The sequence below is a fragment of the Channa argus genome, chromosome 13 (assembly GCF_033026475.1).
Source record: "Channa argus isolate prfri chromosome 13, Channa argus male v1.0, whole genome shotgun sequence".
NCBI classification, from domain to species: domain Eukaryota; kingdom Metazoa; phylum Chordata; class Actinopteri; order Anabantiformes; family Channidae; genus Channa; species Channa argus.
The window spans coordinates 19,028,106-19,045,831 of record NC_090209.1 but is presented as its reverse complement, the minus strand read 5'-3'; the positions used below and the strand labels follow the sequence as shown (position 1 = coordinate 19,045,831).

Sequence of the window (17,726 nt, the reverse complement as noted above, 5' to 3'; positions counted from 1 at the left end):
TGTATTTGAATGAGAGATACGACATTTTAAGTCAAAACACCATTTTTTAATTATTATTTTTTTTTTGTTTGAAAAAGAATGTTTACAGGTCTTTTAAAAAAGCCCTTAAAAGGTTTTAAAGTTGGAAGTGCTGACAGAAATGTGATGATGAATAACAACAAATGCATCCACTTTAGGTAACCAGCCTTCTCGTCCCTGCTGATCTCTCATTCTTTGACTGGTATGACTTTGGTAAAAAGCAGTAAACTTGATGTGGCATCAAACACATTTTACATTTAAATTTTAGTTCCGTGAACACAGTAGAAACCTCCATAAATGCTGTGGCTCACAATCCCACAAACAAATGACCTCTTGTATAAACCTCAGTCTTGTTTAATTTATTCGTAGAACATTTTTGGTGATTCTGGAAAAATGAAGCCCCCATAAAACTGCCTCAGCACATCAATGTGACCGTAAGTCATCTGAAAAACAGAACATAGTTGTGCAGCTGCGATGATAAACGCGCTCCTGTTGGAGTCACAGTGTTGTGGAGACGTAATTCACCGACAGCCTTCGTGATGGTTCCCGTCGTTTTCATTATACTGAGAATAAACAATTACATGTTGAAGACAGCGAGTCCCATTTGGCTTTTCTTTTTTTATCTAAACTACAAACAACACCAGCATTTGGGGAGCTTTATCTTTCCAAACAATGCATGCTGGGAAGTCTACCAATAAGCTATTGTTTCTTTTTTTATCGACCTAATTTAGTGAGTTTAGTGAATATGAAGGAAAATGTGTCTTTATCATGCAAATAAAATATATTTGAAAGTAAAACTTTGCTGCTTGCAATGAAATTTCGCTTCTTAGAAAATTGTTCAACTCATCATTTTAAGTTCAAAGACTTTGTGTTTAAGTCGATTAAGTTGAATTAATTACAAAACTGTGCGACTGAGATATTGACGGTAATTAAAAAATATCGCTGATTAAAGGAAACCTGTATGAAAATTTACTGTACGAACATTGATGGTGCTGTTCTGCTGAAGAACGACAGACTTCCAAACAACCGAATACACATATTTTTCCTCCCAGAGCCAAACATTCAGACCGATGTAAACTTCTCTCCTGGACTAGCGACACATTTTAGTTTTTAGAAGAATACAGATAACAGGCACCTGAACGAGCACATGACTTTTACAGTATGTAGCAAATTTTAATTGAAGTCACAACTTCATGTGGAGTATCACCCTACAGGGCTAAAAGAAGATGCCACCCAACCATTTGCTTTTTTATGTATTTGTCTTTTATTTATTTGTCCTGATGAAATGTATTGTAAGGTCATAATTTGTCATTCATCACATTACATGGCATGATGCACCAGGTCTACTACACCCATTTACAGGAGGAATACACGGAAACATACACAAGGTTTTACAATAGGGAAACAAGAAGTTTAGCTCATTGCACTTACAACAGTGAATGGAACATTTTGTAGTCATTTTTAGGCTCTTGACCTTTTTCTGTATTTTATTTTCACTCTCTTTTCATCATTCAGTTGGGTTATTTTATTATTTTTTTTACACAAATTTGCTCGCGCTCTCTCTCCATCTCCCAGGACTGTATCTGTCTACCCCCCAAAAAATTACACGGAAGCCAGAACGTTCTTCCTTTTTTTTGTTTTTGATGTCATCTCATTTTACAAACACAACATGTATAGAAAATCTACACAGACCAATATGCTTTAATTTTGTATGTCCAAATACAACTTTTTTTTAAATGAGTTTCAAACAGTCTGCATGAGCCAGCCACATACATACACAATGCAATTTTTGTAATTTATTACTCAAATCAACAACTGCTTCTGTTTGTCATGTTGGCTTTTATCATTTTATACACAAAAAGCACAGGTTTAGGCAGAAAGGTTCAGGCTTGCATACGCTCCAGCTTGTTGCCGTGTAGTGTGCAAAGGCCTCTCTCACGCCCGCGTACGTGTGTTTGTCTGCGAATGTGTGTTGGTATGTTTTAGATTTACATGTTGTACAGAACATGTCCGTCATGGCATTTACACGTCTGCTGAAATCAGACCGGCCATCTGGTATTTACACTGCAAAACAATACAATCAAAATCAAAAAGTGAAGATGGCAGCCTGTGAGGTGGAAAGTCACGGGTCAGAGAGGGTCAAGATAACAAAGATGGATTGGAGGGGGCACTTAGGTTGGGCGAGGGAGGTGTCCAGGTCATGCGCTACTTTGATGATTCATTACAGGTGAAAGATGAATAAACACTCCCTGATGCTTTTTGAATGACAGATAAACTCTCTATCTCTCTCTCTCGTGGTTTTGTTTGTTTCGGCTTTCTTGCTCTCATTTGACAACATCTCACCAATGAACCATTAACGTTTTCAGATTTATATGTGTATATATAGTGTATATATACAAACATAGTGAGTTCTAAAATCTTCCCATGTTGACTGTAAGACCGACAGCAACAGCAGTGGTGACTGTTCCTACACTGTTTACTGTACAAGCACTGTCTGCTACCTTTTTGGTTTAGGACATACAAATACACAAAGATACACGGTCCAGGTTTCCCAAAAGCATTCTAAGCTGCATTTAAACACGTCAATGCTAATTAATCATGCTTTTAACTCTTTGCGGCGCTGTACGTTTGTCAGTTTGCCGTGTTTGTGCTTCTACAGTCACAAAGAAGTCCTCACAGATGTGACAGATGTTTGCCTAAATAGGACAAATACTCCAATCTGAAAACAGGTCAGTGCCACAAAGGGTCAAATACCGGATTGTCAGACTGTGCGTAGCCTTATTGCTGACTCGTAACGTTGGATTCGAAGACAGGCTCATGAGAGTTTACTTCTTTTAAACAAGAGATCTGGTGGAAGCAACCTCTCTTAGCTTTACGTCTGTAAACCCTTCGTTTCTATTGCAAACTAATCTACACAAGAGTTTTGTCCCAAAATACAGTTAATATGAGCTCCTAAATGAATTTAAAAAATGAGGATTTTTCATTGATTTTCATGGCGTTTAAACATGTACTAATATCTTGATTTGGAACACAACTCTTCATGTTACATCTTGTGCTTCAAACACCTCTGAAAAACCAGGATGTGTCTCAGTGATTTTGCCCATTGTGGTCTGAACCAAAGTCTCTTGTGTTCCTGGATATACACAGACACCATGCAGAGCATAGACCACAACTGGCTAGAGGGCAGTAACATGATGGCTTTCTTCACTGACCAGTATTGTAGTATAAAAGCCCTTGCTGCTATGCATATTTAAGCTACCTTCAGTGGCTGTATTCACCCTGGAGCAAAACATCTGGACGTGTGTCAATCAACTATTACTGAATCCCTCGTTAACAGCAGCCATGATCGCATCTGTGCTGTAAACTGTCAGAAATTAGATTTATTGCCCCTGTGTAAGTCCAGCCATCGTTCTCTATGGTCTTTTGAACGTCTCCATTGCAAGGCTGCATTTCGTGTGTGCTTTCCTGAGGCAAAAGTGATTGAGGAACATTTTGTTTTTTTACAAACTTCTGAAAAACATGACAAACAATAAAGGGAGTTGATTTTGATTTGGGTAAATGTCTAAATTCTCTCTCATATTAGTTGTTGTACTTTGACACATTTTTAATCATTTTAAGCTTCTGTGGTGATTTCGCGAATCTCGTGGCAGTGTGCCGGTGATGTGAGGTCTGTGAGGGCCCCGTGCATCTCATGTGCACGTTAACAGATTGATAACGCAGCTCCAAACAGACCCCGGATGGTTCGAATGTTCATTCTACGACTGGAAAGGCCAAAAAGTGTCTGAAATAAAAGTGGTTCTAAGAAAAAATGTGAAAACCACAACACGCTGACCGGCAATGCCAGAGTTAAATAGAAACCAGACACGGTTCTGACATCTGTCAATTAAATCTGAGCATGAAATAAAGACAATAACATTTTCCTGTGTAGGCAGACATAAAAACATAACCTGGATGAAAAAACATTTTTACATTTTGTTTACCACTCTCTTTATTGTGGTTGTGCATAAATTCAATAATAACAATGACAATAATAACTGTATAAAGATAATTTCTCCCTCTATAAGTCTATAGACTTTAAGCCTAAATCTCTCTTCTCTCTTAAATTCCAGCTTTCTCTTTTCTCTCCATATGTTAAAATAAATTCTTAAATAAATAAACCATCTGCTAGATGCTTCACATAAAATATAGACTTACTTCTTTTACAGGTTAATCTTTGACCGAGGCCAAATAAATTATGTGGGTTGCAAAGGAGTTAGGAATAATGGGCTGTTTCCATATTGCACAAACCACCTGTTTTTATTTGTTAATTTTCATGTATAACTTTGCTACCAACTGCTAAGTTAAAAAAGACAGATGGTAATTTTGCAGATATTTTTTTTTGTTTCTGAGGTACAGATATTTCCACAGTGTATTTATCATATAAATCTTTTCTCTTAGTGTGTCATGGCAGTGCACTTTTAAACACTCAAACACACAGACACACAAACTTCTGTTTAGGAATGCTATGGATAGTGCTCCATTAGTACAATAATAATCTTTTCTTATAGTCTAGAAATTGTTTTACATATATATATATAATATGTGTGTGTATGTACTGGATCGGATTTTGTTTTTCGCTCAAAACACACAAACATTTGGCTTCTTTCTCTGCAAATAGAACAAGTGCACATTCAAGTATATTGAACTTAGAAGTAATTAAAATGAGCTAATTAGAATTCACTTTGGGCCTACGTCATTGAAAAAACCAACACCAAAAACAAACAAACAAAACAAAAACAATAGGAGCTTTTCTTCTTCAACCCTGAGCAGATAACAACCATATTTTAAAATATCTTAAGTATGAATTTTTATAATATATATATATTTATATCCATACATTTTCTGTGGACTCCGTAAACCCCTACTTGAAGCAAAAGATGGCTGAAAGCTGTTTGGATGTATTTATGACAACTGGGATATTTCACTGCTCCAACCAAATAGTTGGAGCAGTGGAACAATTTGTCTTTGAAACATCTCTCACATAATGGAGTTAAAAACAGCAAATGGGGCGATTGCATGATTTTTTATGTTCATTTTTACTTTTGCCTATTTTAATGTAGGTTTGTAGTAGAACTTTTCAATTGAAATAAAGCTATTTTCCAACAACTTTTTGTTGGTCCTTAGACACGTTTCTGGGAAAGTATTCAGAATTTGCTTCATTAACAGAGTATGTTGATGATATTATTATCACAAACACTGTTGCCTTCTTATTCATCAGCTTTTCAGCCACACAGTTCTTATTTCCTGTTGTTATGAATACACCTTTACCAACAAACCATTTTGCAGAAACTGAACATGCCAGTTTAACAATGCTTATTTAGGTACTTAGGTATCCTATATTAAACACATTCACAGAATCTCATTACATTGAGCTACACAGAATGTCAAAATGATGCAATCTTGACAAAAAAAACCCTCATAACAATGCGTTTTGTACCTTTTTCCTTTTTTGTTTCTAGTCCCTTTTCCTCCTCATGCTTCTATTTAACCAGGTATGATTCATTGCATAGAACGACTGGTGATGAGGGGTTGCCTCTTCTGCCCACTGTGTTTGAACTCATTGTTTTATCTTCGTTTTCTTTTCCACATTGGATGATGGTCATTAAATACACACATACAGAACTCTCACACACATACATACAAACATTAGGAACAGAACAATATAGAGGTGACTTTGAGGTTTTCCGCGCCGGGCAGCATGCGAAGGTTCCCAGCGAGCGTTCACACGGACAATATACAGCAGAAGTTGGTAGGTTCGTTGGTTTTGCTGAAGGCCTCGCGATGTTTGGCCCGTCAGACTATGTTTTGAGTATCGAACCGTAGATCCCACAATGCACTGCAGGAGAAACAGCAGGGAGAATACTGACCTGAGAAGTTTCCATGACAACTGACAGTCAGAGAGAGGTTTTTGGGGGTTGGGTTACAGGTCTGGATGCCACCTCAATAGAAAATGAAAAGTTAGAAAAGGCGAGTGATTTTGTGAAACAACCAAGTGTTATTTTTGGTTCCTCACTCACATGAGTGCTGATTTTTTTTTTTTTTTCTTTTTTGACACCATCTTCAAGTGTGCTTTCACGTGCTCTGTGCACATTCGACAGAGTGAAGACACATGCTGATACACACTGATGTGTAAGGAGCTCTGTGGAGCTTTTTGCAGACTCCCAGTAAATGTCCATCTTGAAGGATCAGAAGAATCACATTGAAACCCAAACCCCCGCAGGTGACAAGAACAACATCAAGTCCAGCTCTGCCGCAATGTGTGGCTGGTCTGCTTTTCACTGCCTCTCTGCTGCCCTGCAGTGCCTTCAGATCAGACTCCAGCTGGCTAAAACAAGCTGAGTATCACTGTGATCCACTGACTTATTTATAATACAAGGTCCCAGTTTTGGGTGGAGGAGAAGATCCAGGTGATACCCGACCTGTGAGTTTAGATGCAAGCTCCTGCCCTCTGACGTATTAGTACAGCAGTTGTACAATATCAAAGTATTGGTAGGTTTAAGTCAGACTTAAGCCATACATCAGTGGAAAATAGACAGACAGCAGCAACACATTTCTATTCCACCAACCTTTAAAATGACACAACATTGTGCTCTTTACTTTCTTACCGCTTACTCTATTGCTTTTATAATTATTGATAATAAATTAGAGTCAGAAAATTGACGTGGGGCTTGATGAAGGTAACAAAACTTTACAAAACATAAATAAATTAAAAAGAAATATCACAATTATCTAAAACAAAGTGAATTTAAAAAAATATAAATGAATCTCACTGTGGCCAGTGTTCCAGCAGATAATACATAAAAAAGGGTGAGGTGAAAATATGTAATTATATTATGTGGATGTCATAAAAATATGCCACTTTTACTCCAAAATGAAACATTTAAAAACAGTTAAGGCGATATTGGTTACCTGCAACATAAACACCAGGCAAATAACAAAACTAAATTAGAAAAATAAAAAGAGCAAAACAAATGATAATCACCTCAGACAACATGAGAAATATCTAAAAGCCAAATATTGTGGGCCAGTTGGAGAAACCCCGTTTCGACAAGCACTGCAGGTAAATTGTTTTAATGGCTTCGTAATGGCTGAAAAACAACCCAACCGCATACGGCTTCACTCCAAATACCGTTCGAAAGTTTTCCCTAAAATAAATCCAAAAGGCTCCTCTTGTTCAGGTGGCAATATTCCTATTGCCTCAGCAATCGTCTTTTCCTTATCATTTAGGTCGTCTAGTTTGGATGTGTTTCCCAGTTTCTTTATGGCCTCTTAAGTAATGATAAACAGTGTAAGGTCTTGGATATAAAGTTTCATGCATTCCAAATTTATGTGTTTTTTTTTAATACACTCAACACTTCTTTAAGGAAATGGCAAGTTGAGGACCACTGGGCAGGGATTATAAAGAAAGCTGAATCAGCATTCAAGAGATGTAGAGATGTGAAGAGTAGGAGAAGCAAAAGGTTTGAACAGTTCCAATCTGGAATGTAGATAGAAACCGAGCTAATCATGGAAAGACATCCACATCAACACTCTTGTTCGGCATCAACATATTATTATCAGTGACTTTTTCATTCAATGTGACATTTTTATTACTGAATGTCTTTGTCAGGTGATGAAACAAGGTCTTTGCTACCAGAAAAACCTGCAGCATTTCAGCGAGGTTTATTCCCCTTTTCCCCGCTTTTGTTATTACTCGGAGACGAGATAGAAAAAAAAAAAAAGAGAGTCAGGTTTGTAGCTGTTGTTTCTTATTTGAGCACAGGACTGTGAAACCAAGGATCCAAATCATGCCAAATGGTAAAGCTGCTATTTCCTCTTAGCAGGAAAAAGAGCAGCTCTCATATAAACCATGGCATCATCAGCATATCTGAAGAAAACAGCATCGTCTCTGGACTTCTCTTCATGAAAGTTGCAGTGTTAGTCCCAATATGCCAATGACGTGCTATATTGGCTTCATTGCTTCTATTTGTCTTCAAAGGCTATGCAGATCTCCAGTGATGTAAGCAGACCTCCCTGTACTGGCACAGAGGAAGAGCAATGGATTCAGTTTGGTTTCCAGCAGCTCTGAAGTAGTTTGATTTGGTCTTTGGCAGAGGATGCTGGATGAACAAGGGTAGTGCCTCTTAAGATGGATGTTGGCTTGGGATGAGCTTCAAACAAACAAACAAACAAACAAAAAAAGTCAGACATTATGAAGACACCAACGTGGCCTCCTGCTATTCACCAGCTATGTACACGATTTATAATATCAGTAAGAAAACCGACCAGTAATATGAGTAAGAAAAATGACCATCACAGTCAAAACTGTGATGGTCATTTGCAACGTGTTAATTGCCCGCTAATCGAATTATCATTGCATGTTTGAGTTCCCTTGTATTTTAAGGCTATTTGTAGACATGGGGTGAATGGGTTTAGCTTGGATTCCTTTTTTTAACCACAGTGATGCACAAAGAGCTTCTTTGTTCACATTAAGGCTGTGTGGAGTTGATAAAATAAAGCTGACCACTAGATGGTGGATAAGCTTTAGAAATGCACTGCTGCTCTACAGCACACAGTGCGGCTCTCAGTCATCCATCTCACAAGATATTTGTCATAAAGACATAAAAGACACTTGGACTTCTGCTTCTCTATTGTGGCTAAGACATATTAAAACTAAGATTTTGCAAAGTTAACCATACTTTATCCCAATGTAGGGGATGGTGTGTGGCTTCCCTGGTATGAAGAGGGTGTGATATGTGCTTTGCTGCTGGCAGCCTACACTGATACACATACATGTACACACAATAATAAATAATGAAATAGTGAAAATATCTTTTATATCAAATTACCTATTAAAAAACAAACAAAAAAAAAACACAAAAACACAGCACCCAGTTTTCTGTTTTTCTTCAAAAATGTCTTTGTGCATTTGAATCTGCTGAGAATATTTCTTTTATCACATCCTCAGATTTCCCCACATCCAGCTGCAAAGATTCAAAATGTGTGTACATGATATTGGGGTAAATGCTGTTAACAATTGTTTTGTGAGTATTTCCAGTGTAAACCAGCTGGAACCGGGCAGCAGCAGAACACAGCCATAGACACAGTCAACCATGTCAAGCTGTGCTGACTCAGCGCCTGCCAACATAAATGGGAGGAAAACAGAAAACAGAAGCCACTTCGGCACCTCAAATTTACTTGACTTTACTTTTATTTACTTGAAAGGTAGAGGCCTTTCACTACGAAAACTACTAGTGTTCAATATTTCTGCAAACTGGGACCTGCACGTTGTCTTTTTCATTCATGCTTTCAGTCACAAACCCAGTCTCTACGTCTGTCTTACAGGACAAACAGAACAAGTCAGTACTCCAGTGTATATATGCACATGCAGTAATTAGCCCCAGTTCAAAACACCTGTGTATTTCAGTGTGAGACTGTGGCCTCTCAAAGTATTTCCTGTTTGACATGAATGGTCCAGAACAATGTCTCCATATGTTGGATTCTGTTTATCACAGTGACTTAAGATTTAGTACTAACTTATGTCTATGTTCAGGCTGAGGCATTGGTATCTTTATTCAAAAAGTCATATTAAATAAACTTCCCTCTTATCTCTGAAATTATCACGCAGAACTCTACCAATTGTAATCGCAGATCATGGGACACAGAAAACCAGTGATAGGGAAGAAGGCTTCCATTTTTTTTCTGTTCCGTTTTTTTAAGGGAACTGTGGTATATGCAGATATCACGTTATTTTATATCATATATATATCAGTTAATTGTGTGTGTCCATGTCAGGACTCGAGCGGTGATCTTACAACAGCTGGATACATGTCACCTACAAACATGATACAGTTTCCTTATGAGATTGAGGTGAAAGAAAATGCTTTATATTCATAATTTAGATGTATATGTACAGTACATCCCTGTCTGTCCCCACCAGACACAGAAAAGAGAATGAGAGCCTGTCTGTCATGGTCTGGGTCCTTCCTGCCTCTATGCACAAAGTAAGATCTATAAAAAAGAGGTTTACCACCTGAAGTGAAAGAAGTTGACAGCTTTTTATTAAGCACTAACCTCAACGCCGTCCAGCAGCACTGGGCAGAGCTGTGAGCCAAGACAGCATCAAGTCACTGAGGTTGTTCTAAGAACATCTTAATACCCCTGCTTTTAAAATAAGATATTCAACTATCACATATAAATGCAAGGATTAAATAATGATGGCAAAATAAAAAAGGACAGAGAGCAGGACATTTTGCAGCACTGTAGGGGCATAAAAGAAGAAATGGTAGAGGGAGAACAAAAAGAGATTGTTACCGTTAAAGGTGGAAAAAAATGAGACATGTAGACAAAAAAAGTGAATCAGAAAGTGAAACGCCCGGCAGAGAGAGAGGAAAGCGAGGAAAGACAACATGAAAGTGAGAAAGCGAGAGCAAAAGACGAGAAAAAAAAAATCAGTGCTGTTTGACAGCAGGGGTAGAGTGTGGGTGGAAAGAGAGAGTTCTTTCTGCAGCAGTCACATGAGTGCAGTTAGTCACCGCATGGCTGTGCAGCACACAGAGACACGCACGGTCCGGGCGTTTATGGCACACACACAACACTGTGCACGCTTAGAATTACAACAGCAACATTAACGCCTGCTCATCCCCCCACGGTGCATCAAAAGCTTCAAAACCTAGTGCACCAAGCAAAAGACTTCACTTCAATAGAAAAAAAGCATTTTAGAAAATGTTCCTGGAAATGTTGCCTCCATTTTCACAGTCCCAGCATAACTAACATCTACACCCTTTCTTCAGGACCATGGGAATGGAATAAATAATCAGTGAAACTAGCTCACATCACAGTTTGATCCTGTCTGGTGGATCAGTGGTAAAGCATTGGGTTGGGATGCAGAAGTCCAAAGGTTTGAATCCCAACCCACTGGCCACCAAGGGCCACCTTACCCACTTTCCGCTGTGGCGACCCCTGAAGGGACAAGCCGAAAGCTGTTGATCTTTTGACTGTTGGATCCCGTCTCCTAACAATTGCAATCACACATAATTGCGCGAAATTGATTTTCTATCACCTGATAATGCAGTTTTATGTGGGATCTATTTGCATAACATTCACTACTTATTATATTCATAGCCCTACAAAATCAGCTACTCTAAAGCACAATTACCATGTTTTTCGTTCTGTTGAAGCAGTTCAAAGAACTTAAAATGAGAGAAAGTTTGTAGCGTCTGTTTGACCTTTTTAATATTTAACCAGCACCACAACTTTAATAAATACTTTCTGTGGATAAACAAGGTTGTGATGATGCAAAACTGTTTAGGAAGAGTTTGTATTAATCATTTCAAACAAACACACTAACCCTCCTCCTCCTGTATTTCTTTTTATTATAATAACTAATAATAATAACTGATTTTGTAAGTTTTCCACTTAGAATCTTTCTTCTCACTGGTTTATATTTAGTTGATGAGGTCTTCATGTGTTTTTCACATTTCCGATAATAATAGCTTCTGGCGTCTCTGATGTTATTATCAGAGTGAATATAGTTTCACCAAAAATATACCTAGATCATTTTTAGATTTTGAAAGGCATCACTGTTTAGTGGCATCACAGTCAGAACAAAAGAAACAAACCACGTGTCCCAAAGGCTTCCAACATTGAACAGTGATTAAAGATGAACGCTGATGCCAGTTTTGTGTCATTTCTTAGCAGCATTTAATTTTAGTTCTTCACATCAAGAGACCAAATGAGATACGGTACAAAGCCTTATTCTGACTGTATTTAGTGTTTGATGTTTTATTCTCAATTTGCTCGAGTTAGAGTCAGCCGGTAGTTTCTAAAAGTCTCCCGTGCTGTGCAAAATAACAGATTTTTTCTGTTTAATTTCTTGCCGAGCTGACTGCAGACTTTTAAACTCACACAGTTCAGATGCCAGCAATTTTCAGGCACAGACCACAACTCAACAGCTGCAAAAACACATAAGCAAAAAAAAAGAAAAAAAAGAAAACAAGGCGACACTGGAGGAACACAAGCAGCTTGTCTCCAAATGATAAAAATATTGATATAGAGAATTAGAGATTTAGAAATGTCCTGAAGATGAAATGATGAGTATATTCAAGTTGTGTTCTGGTGCTCAGCTTACAAAACAGGTAAAATTTGTGTTTTTAAAAAGGTTTGGTAAAATATCAACTGTGTGGGTGTTTGATAAAGTGGCAAATCTTGATACTCAAAGTATGTTTGAAAAACAGATTCACCCACACAAAGTACTGAAGAGCAAAGGAGAGTCTATTGTAAAGTCTCATCAGTCCAACGCGTACAATATCAGCCTTGAAATCTCAAATGGATAGAGTCTGACGGTTTCATTTAAAGTATTTGAGCATTTGTTACAATGATGCCTATAAGTGACAAGTATTGAAACTTGTGTACTTTATATGTTAAATGAAACCACTATCATCATCAAAATCAGGTTGGAATATTTTTATAAAGTGTGTTTCCTTACAAGTGTAGACAATGTCAATAGGATCAGTCAGGCAAAGTATAAAGTAACTTACAGTCTGGCCTGTCAGAGAGAGCCACTCTCTGTCAGCAGACTTCAAACATGAGGCATCCACAGTATCCCAGTCCTGGATGGCTGCAGGAGAAAAGAGCAGCATTTAAGGTGACGTGTTTTTCTAATGAACACATCCAACCTCTGATAAATTGTTGGACCAGTTTCTGCTTCACCATGTAACTTCTTCAATGCTTTATGTAGAGAAACTTACTTGTAAAATACTTTACTCAGCGAGGTGTGTAAGATTATACTGTGCTCATGTAAGAAAAGAGCAATGGAATTAGCAGTTTCTGGTTTGCTATTGGCATTTATATCAACATTTGAATACAAATGGTTTTGATGCATCTGTGGTGTAGTTGTTTTATACCCTTGTTTTTGGTGATTGTGTTTAGGCTTGTAAAATCCTAAAGGTGGTGTTCATCTGTTAGGATTACCTCAACAAGACATGTAAGTATCATTAACCTCTCGTTGTCACAGAGCTTGTTTTCTGCAGTCATCCAAATGCCAACGGAAAAACCCCACTGACTTTTTGGTGAGAGGACCAGGGAGATGCTAACAAAAATATGTCATCCCAACAGCAACTTTAAATCTTACCAAAGCTAATTCCCATTGGACTTAAATTTGCTGTTAAGGTTGGAGCGATTTAAAAAACCAAAGTATTTGTTTTAGTTGCGACCAAATATGCTGTTTAATCCCTGAACCAACTGGCTTGAATAATCAAAAAATGGCTAAATGGCTAACGAATGAAAAGCTGCACAGGTTAAATGAAAATTAATGTACTCACCAGTATGCTCAGCTCTTCTTTTAGTTCCCTTCTCTCTCTCTCTTTCCTCTCTCTCTCTTTTAGTAAAACAAAAGCAGGGGGAACTTCACAGGTTTTTCTGGTATGAGGCTTCTTGACTTTATTATTTGACATTTACATTGTCCTGCAAATGCATTGACACAGTTAGTGAGTTCATAAAATATATACATGTATTATGTATACATGTATATAAAATGTGTGTGTGTGTGTGTGTGTGTATGTGTATATATGTGTATATATATATATATATATATATATATATATATATATATATATATATATATATATATATATATATATATATATATATATATATATATATATATATATATATATATATATATATATATAAATTTAATTGCTCTTTCTTTTGGGAATTTATAACATGAATATACTGTATGCAGTGTTACATCTACACCCCTGCATCGCTGTACAGTGTATCAGCTCTGATAACCCCCCGATGTAAACAGACATTGTTTTTGAAGCACACTGTGTCAAAGTTGAAATGTTGTTATTGTCAGTGTGAAATTTCCACCCTGCACACGCAAAGCAGCCAGAGATTTAAAAACGGAGACAAAGAAAACACACAGACTGTCAGACACACTGCTTCGAAACACACAGCCTGTTCTGAGTAAACCACTTTAAGCCTCCCACTCTCCGCTGCCTGCAAGAGTGAGCACACAACAGGCTGTAGCTATCAGTCAACATCCCAGTAGACTCTGAACTAGCAGCATCTCAGAGATGTATTTTTACACATAATATTTGAAATTGCACTTGTTCACTGAAAAAAGAAGGAAATGTTTCCAGTTCTTTGTACATGAATCATTGACCAAAAATACTTCTGCTTGTACCTTTATATCTTCTTCATAGAATAACATTCATTTTGATCTTCTTAGTTTTTCACATGAACATTCTTTTGGGTATAATTAAAACTGTTATAAATATAATTATATTGAAAATACTGTTGACACTCTGTAGCAGCTCCATAAAATATATGTGGAGTTCATCAATAACTCAAATGCATGTACAAACAAGAGAGCAAACTACAATAAGTTTGAAACTTTTCATCTTTTTTTAAATAAAATAAAGCAGAAAATAAACGACTGTTTGTGCATGAATGTGCATGATTGACATGTTTTCTGCTGGTCTGACTTTGTGCTTCTTGGGATACACATAAGAAAGTAACAAAAGTAATATACATACTTGAATCTTAGCACCTCAGAAGAGAGAGGTGAACTTCTTGCCAAACCCAGAGATAGCTGGAGGAAAGCAGACAACAAAACTGTATTAAGAACCGACAGACTTAATAGTACAACAAATAACTCATCAATTCAATGGACTATCATCCCTTTGTAGTTATGTTGTCAGTTCGTTTTAAAACTCTCTACAGTGATTTTGCATCTATTTGGCCCCTTGAGCTCTTTAGCCTGTGTCCTGGAAACTAGTTCACTAACTTATAAAGTTTTTATTTTTTATATAGGGCAAGTAATGTAATTTTTTTTTTCAAGAATAATTGGCAACACTTTATTTTACAGGTCCCATATGTTCCCATATGATAATTTCTTGAAAACATTCGTAAAGCTAAACTAAAACCCATTTGATGCCATAAAAAATCTTACCCATTCAACAACCCTTACACACCTACATTCATTCCCCAAACTGGAACAGGAAAAAAGTGCAGTACACGTCTTATCAGATAAAGAATTAAGACTCATTGTTAATAAATACTTACAGTGTTTTTTTTTTAAAATTTTGTTATTTGCACATGTTGTTTTCTTGCCTTGAAAATGTAAATACAATGAGCTGATAATTAATAACTGAGTGATTTACATTTTTATAAGTCCATTATCAATCACATACAGTATGCTTTTCATGAAGAATATCCTAGAAATGAACAAACATTAAGATATAATCGGTTGTTTCAAGAACATTATGAGAATTATGGACCAACGATCCGCTGTGCCAAGCCTGAACTCATGGGATAAGATTAAAAAAATTAAATAAATGAAAATACAGGACCTAAAAAACACATTACCAAAAGATGATACTATTCCATGGTAATGATTGATAGTAATAGTTGGGTTCTACATTAAATATGTTGCTATATCATGGTCAAATCGCTTTCTTAAAATGTGCTGTTAGTGATTTGTGTGTTGCACCTTCTCCCAGTTTGCCGGCCTGCTCTGCAGCTCCTCCAGGCAGGATCTTGGACAACATGCTGTCTCCCTCCATGCCAGGCTGACCTGCTGCAGCACTGCCAATACCTCCTGGCCTAGGAGCCGCCTTGGAGCCTGGACAGAAAACAAAGAGGAAGGCAGAGGCAAAGATTAGAGTGGGGCAAAGGAGAGAGAAAGATGAGAGGTAGGACAGAACAAAGAGTCCAGAGGAGAAGAGTATCGGTCCATGTCTAATATTCTGTGGCATCTGCCAGTGTACATATTTGTTTCATTTAATGACAAGTTTGGTGTCCATTGAAGTGCTCATTGCTGTCGTTTGTCATAACAGTATCCGAAAATTTGTCGTTAATCAAACATTGTGGGCAATATAAAAAATGTTATTTGACAAATTCTATAATAATTATTTTATTCTCGACACATTCTTAGGTAACTTACATGTGAGGGACATGCACAAAACCTGAGGGTCAGTAAGTGTCGTTGAGGGCCCCTGCAGCTGACCTGGTGGTTGGCAGACAAGCTGCTCTACCTCCTAAAGTACAACCACAGTGCAACATGTATCTGCTGCCCACACTGAAATTATATAAATATTCCTGTATCCATTATATAAATATTCTGTCACATTCTTAAAAATTATACAGATAGAAATTACAGTATGGGTATGTAACTTACAACACTTCATTTACAGCCATGGAAAGAACTGGGGCTGTTTATTTTTCATTACCAAAGTTAATTTCTTAGAGACCCCTGATAGACAAATAGTTAAGGTGCAATGCCACATAATTACAGCACCTGGGTTTCTAGTTTAAGTAGGCACCTTTATTTGCTCCTTATCTGTGCTTTTATGTCTTTGTCTTTTATCCTATCTGTCTATCCAATAAATGCACAATATAACCAAAAATCTTAAAGAAGTACACATTGGTTACATAACACATTGGGCTGCTGGTCTGTGTTATATGTGTGGTAGCATACTGTACCTATGCCTGTGAGTGGGGGCTGGGTGGTTTTTGAAGCCATGATGGGCGCCGCCTTTGCTCCTATAGCTGTTGCTGGAGGTGTCTCGATCTTGGCCTGAAGTGCGAGAGAGAATGAGGAGGAGAGACAGAGAGAATATAAGAATGAGACAGCTGGAGCGATTGGAGAGAAACTATTAAGAAACACAAATATTTGACTTTTCTGAGCGAAACTATTGGCAATTGAAGACAAAGGTGGTAAAAAACAAGAATGAGTGGGATATGGAATTCCTCTTTATGTACTCAAACAAGGCAGGAGTGAGAGGGTGTGAAAGTGAGGGATAAAGGAAGAGAAGAAGACAGAAGGAAAGCAGAACAACACAGATAAGAGATAACAGAGAAAGCTGCTTCTCTTTTAACTTATGTTTTGACTGACTGAATGATGTGTTTCTACACCATCACAGCCTAGTGTCAATCAGAGGATTCCTGCTGAAACAAGCTCTACATCTTCTTTCACAAGGTCCATTCCATAATCTAAAAACAGAGCTGATTAAGTTTTAACTGTTTTCTGACTGGATGTCATTTGTGAGCCATCAGCCATCACAGCCAAGTAGATGCAATTAAATGATTTGTCAGATATAGCATGCTATAGTCATTTACTTTTTTGAATACTTTTTAGTAGAAAAGTGTTCCAAAGCTTTTCCACATATGTATAAGTGCTGTTGACAGCTTCCATGAAGACAGAATCAGGAAAGCATGATATTCGCCTCTAAATGTTTTTGAGCAAGGCTCAACCTTTTAACTATTCAGACCATGTCAGAGATTTCTGTTTGATTAGTAAAGTATGCGGCTTCTTATTTATTGTAATTTGATAAAGACTAGTATTTCAGGGGCTGTGCAAAGTGTGGTAGAGCATAGCAGGTAAATGGTAAATGACCAAAGTGGAGCGGGGAGAGGGAGGTCATAGCGGAGCAGAGTGGTTTTATTTCGAGGTTTGTTGGATTCCGTAGCTTTAAGGACTTTACTGCATCAACCCAAATTGAAGTAATTATATGAATTAAGTTTAACTACATTTGTTTATTTTTACCTCATAGCTACCTGCATTTACCTCATATCTTTGTTTGAGTCGTCTGATTTGAAAGGATTGATATCTGCTTAGTCATTCTGAGCTTTTTGAAAGCTTTTGTGTTGCTGGGTTTCTTACCAGACTAAACTGCAGTAGC

General features: G+C 37.3%; 1 protein-coding gene across 8 annotated transcripts in view; it reads right to left on the bottom strand.

The window, feature by feature from the left end:
• Positions 1-1,258: 1,258 nt before the first annotated feature.
• Positions 1,259-17,726, bottom strand: part of bsna (bassoon presynaptic cytomatrix protein a) — a 108,760-nt gene continuing 92,292 nt past the window's right edge. For 5 of the 8 annotated variants that reach the window (XR_010916336.1, XR_010916341.1, XR_010916342.1 and 2 more), the window contains 6 exons: positions 16,528-16,621; positions 15,536-15,667; positions 14,580-14,635; positions 13,359-13,500; positions 12,576-12,655; positions 1,259-8,207 (listed from right to left, as the gene is read on the bottom strand). Coding sequence is in view for 1 of the 8 variants with exons in the window: in XM_067526938.1 (XP_067383039.1) it covers positions 14,595-14,635; positions 15,536-15,667; positions 16,528-16,621 (267 nt within the window). In the remaining 7 variants the exon portion in view is untranslated. The remainder of the gene's footprint in view (positions 8,208-12,575; positions 12,656-13,358; positions 13,501-14,579; positions 14,636-15,535; positions 15,668-16,527; positions 16,622-17,726) is intronic. The other 3 variants (XR_010916337.1, XR_010916338.1, XM_067526938.1) reach the window with 3 other exon arrangements.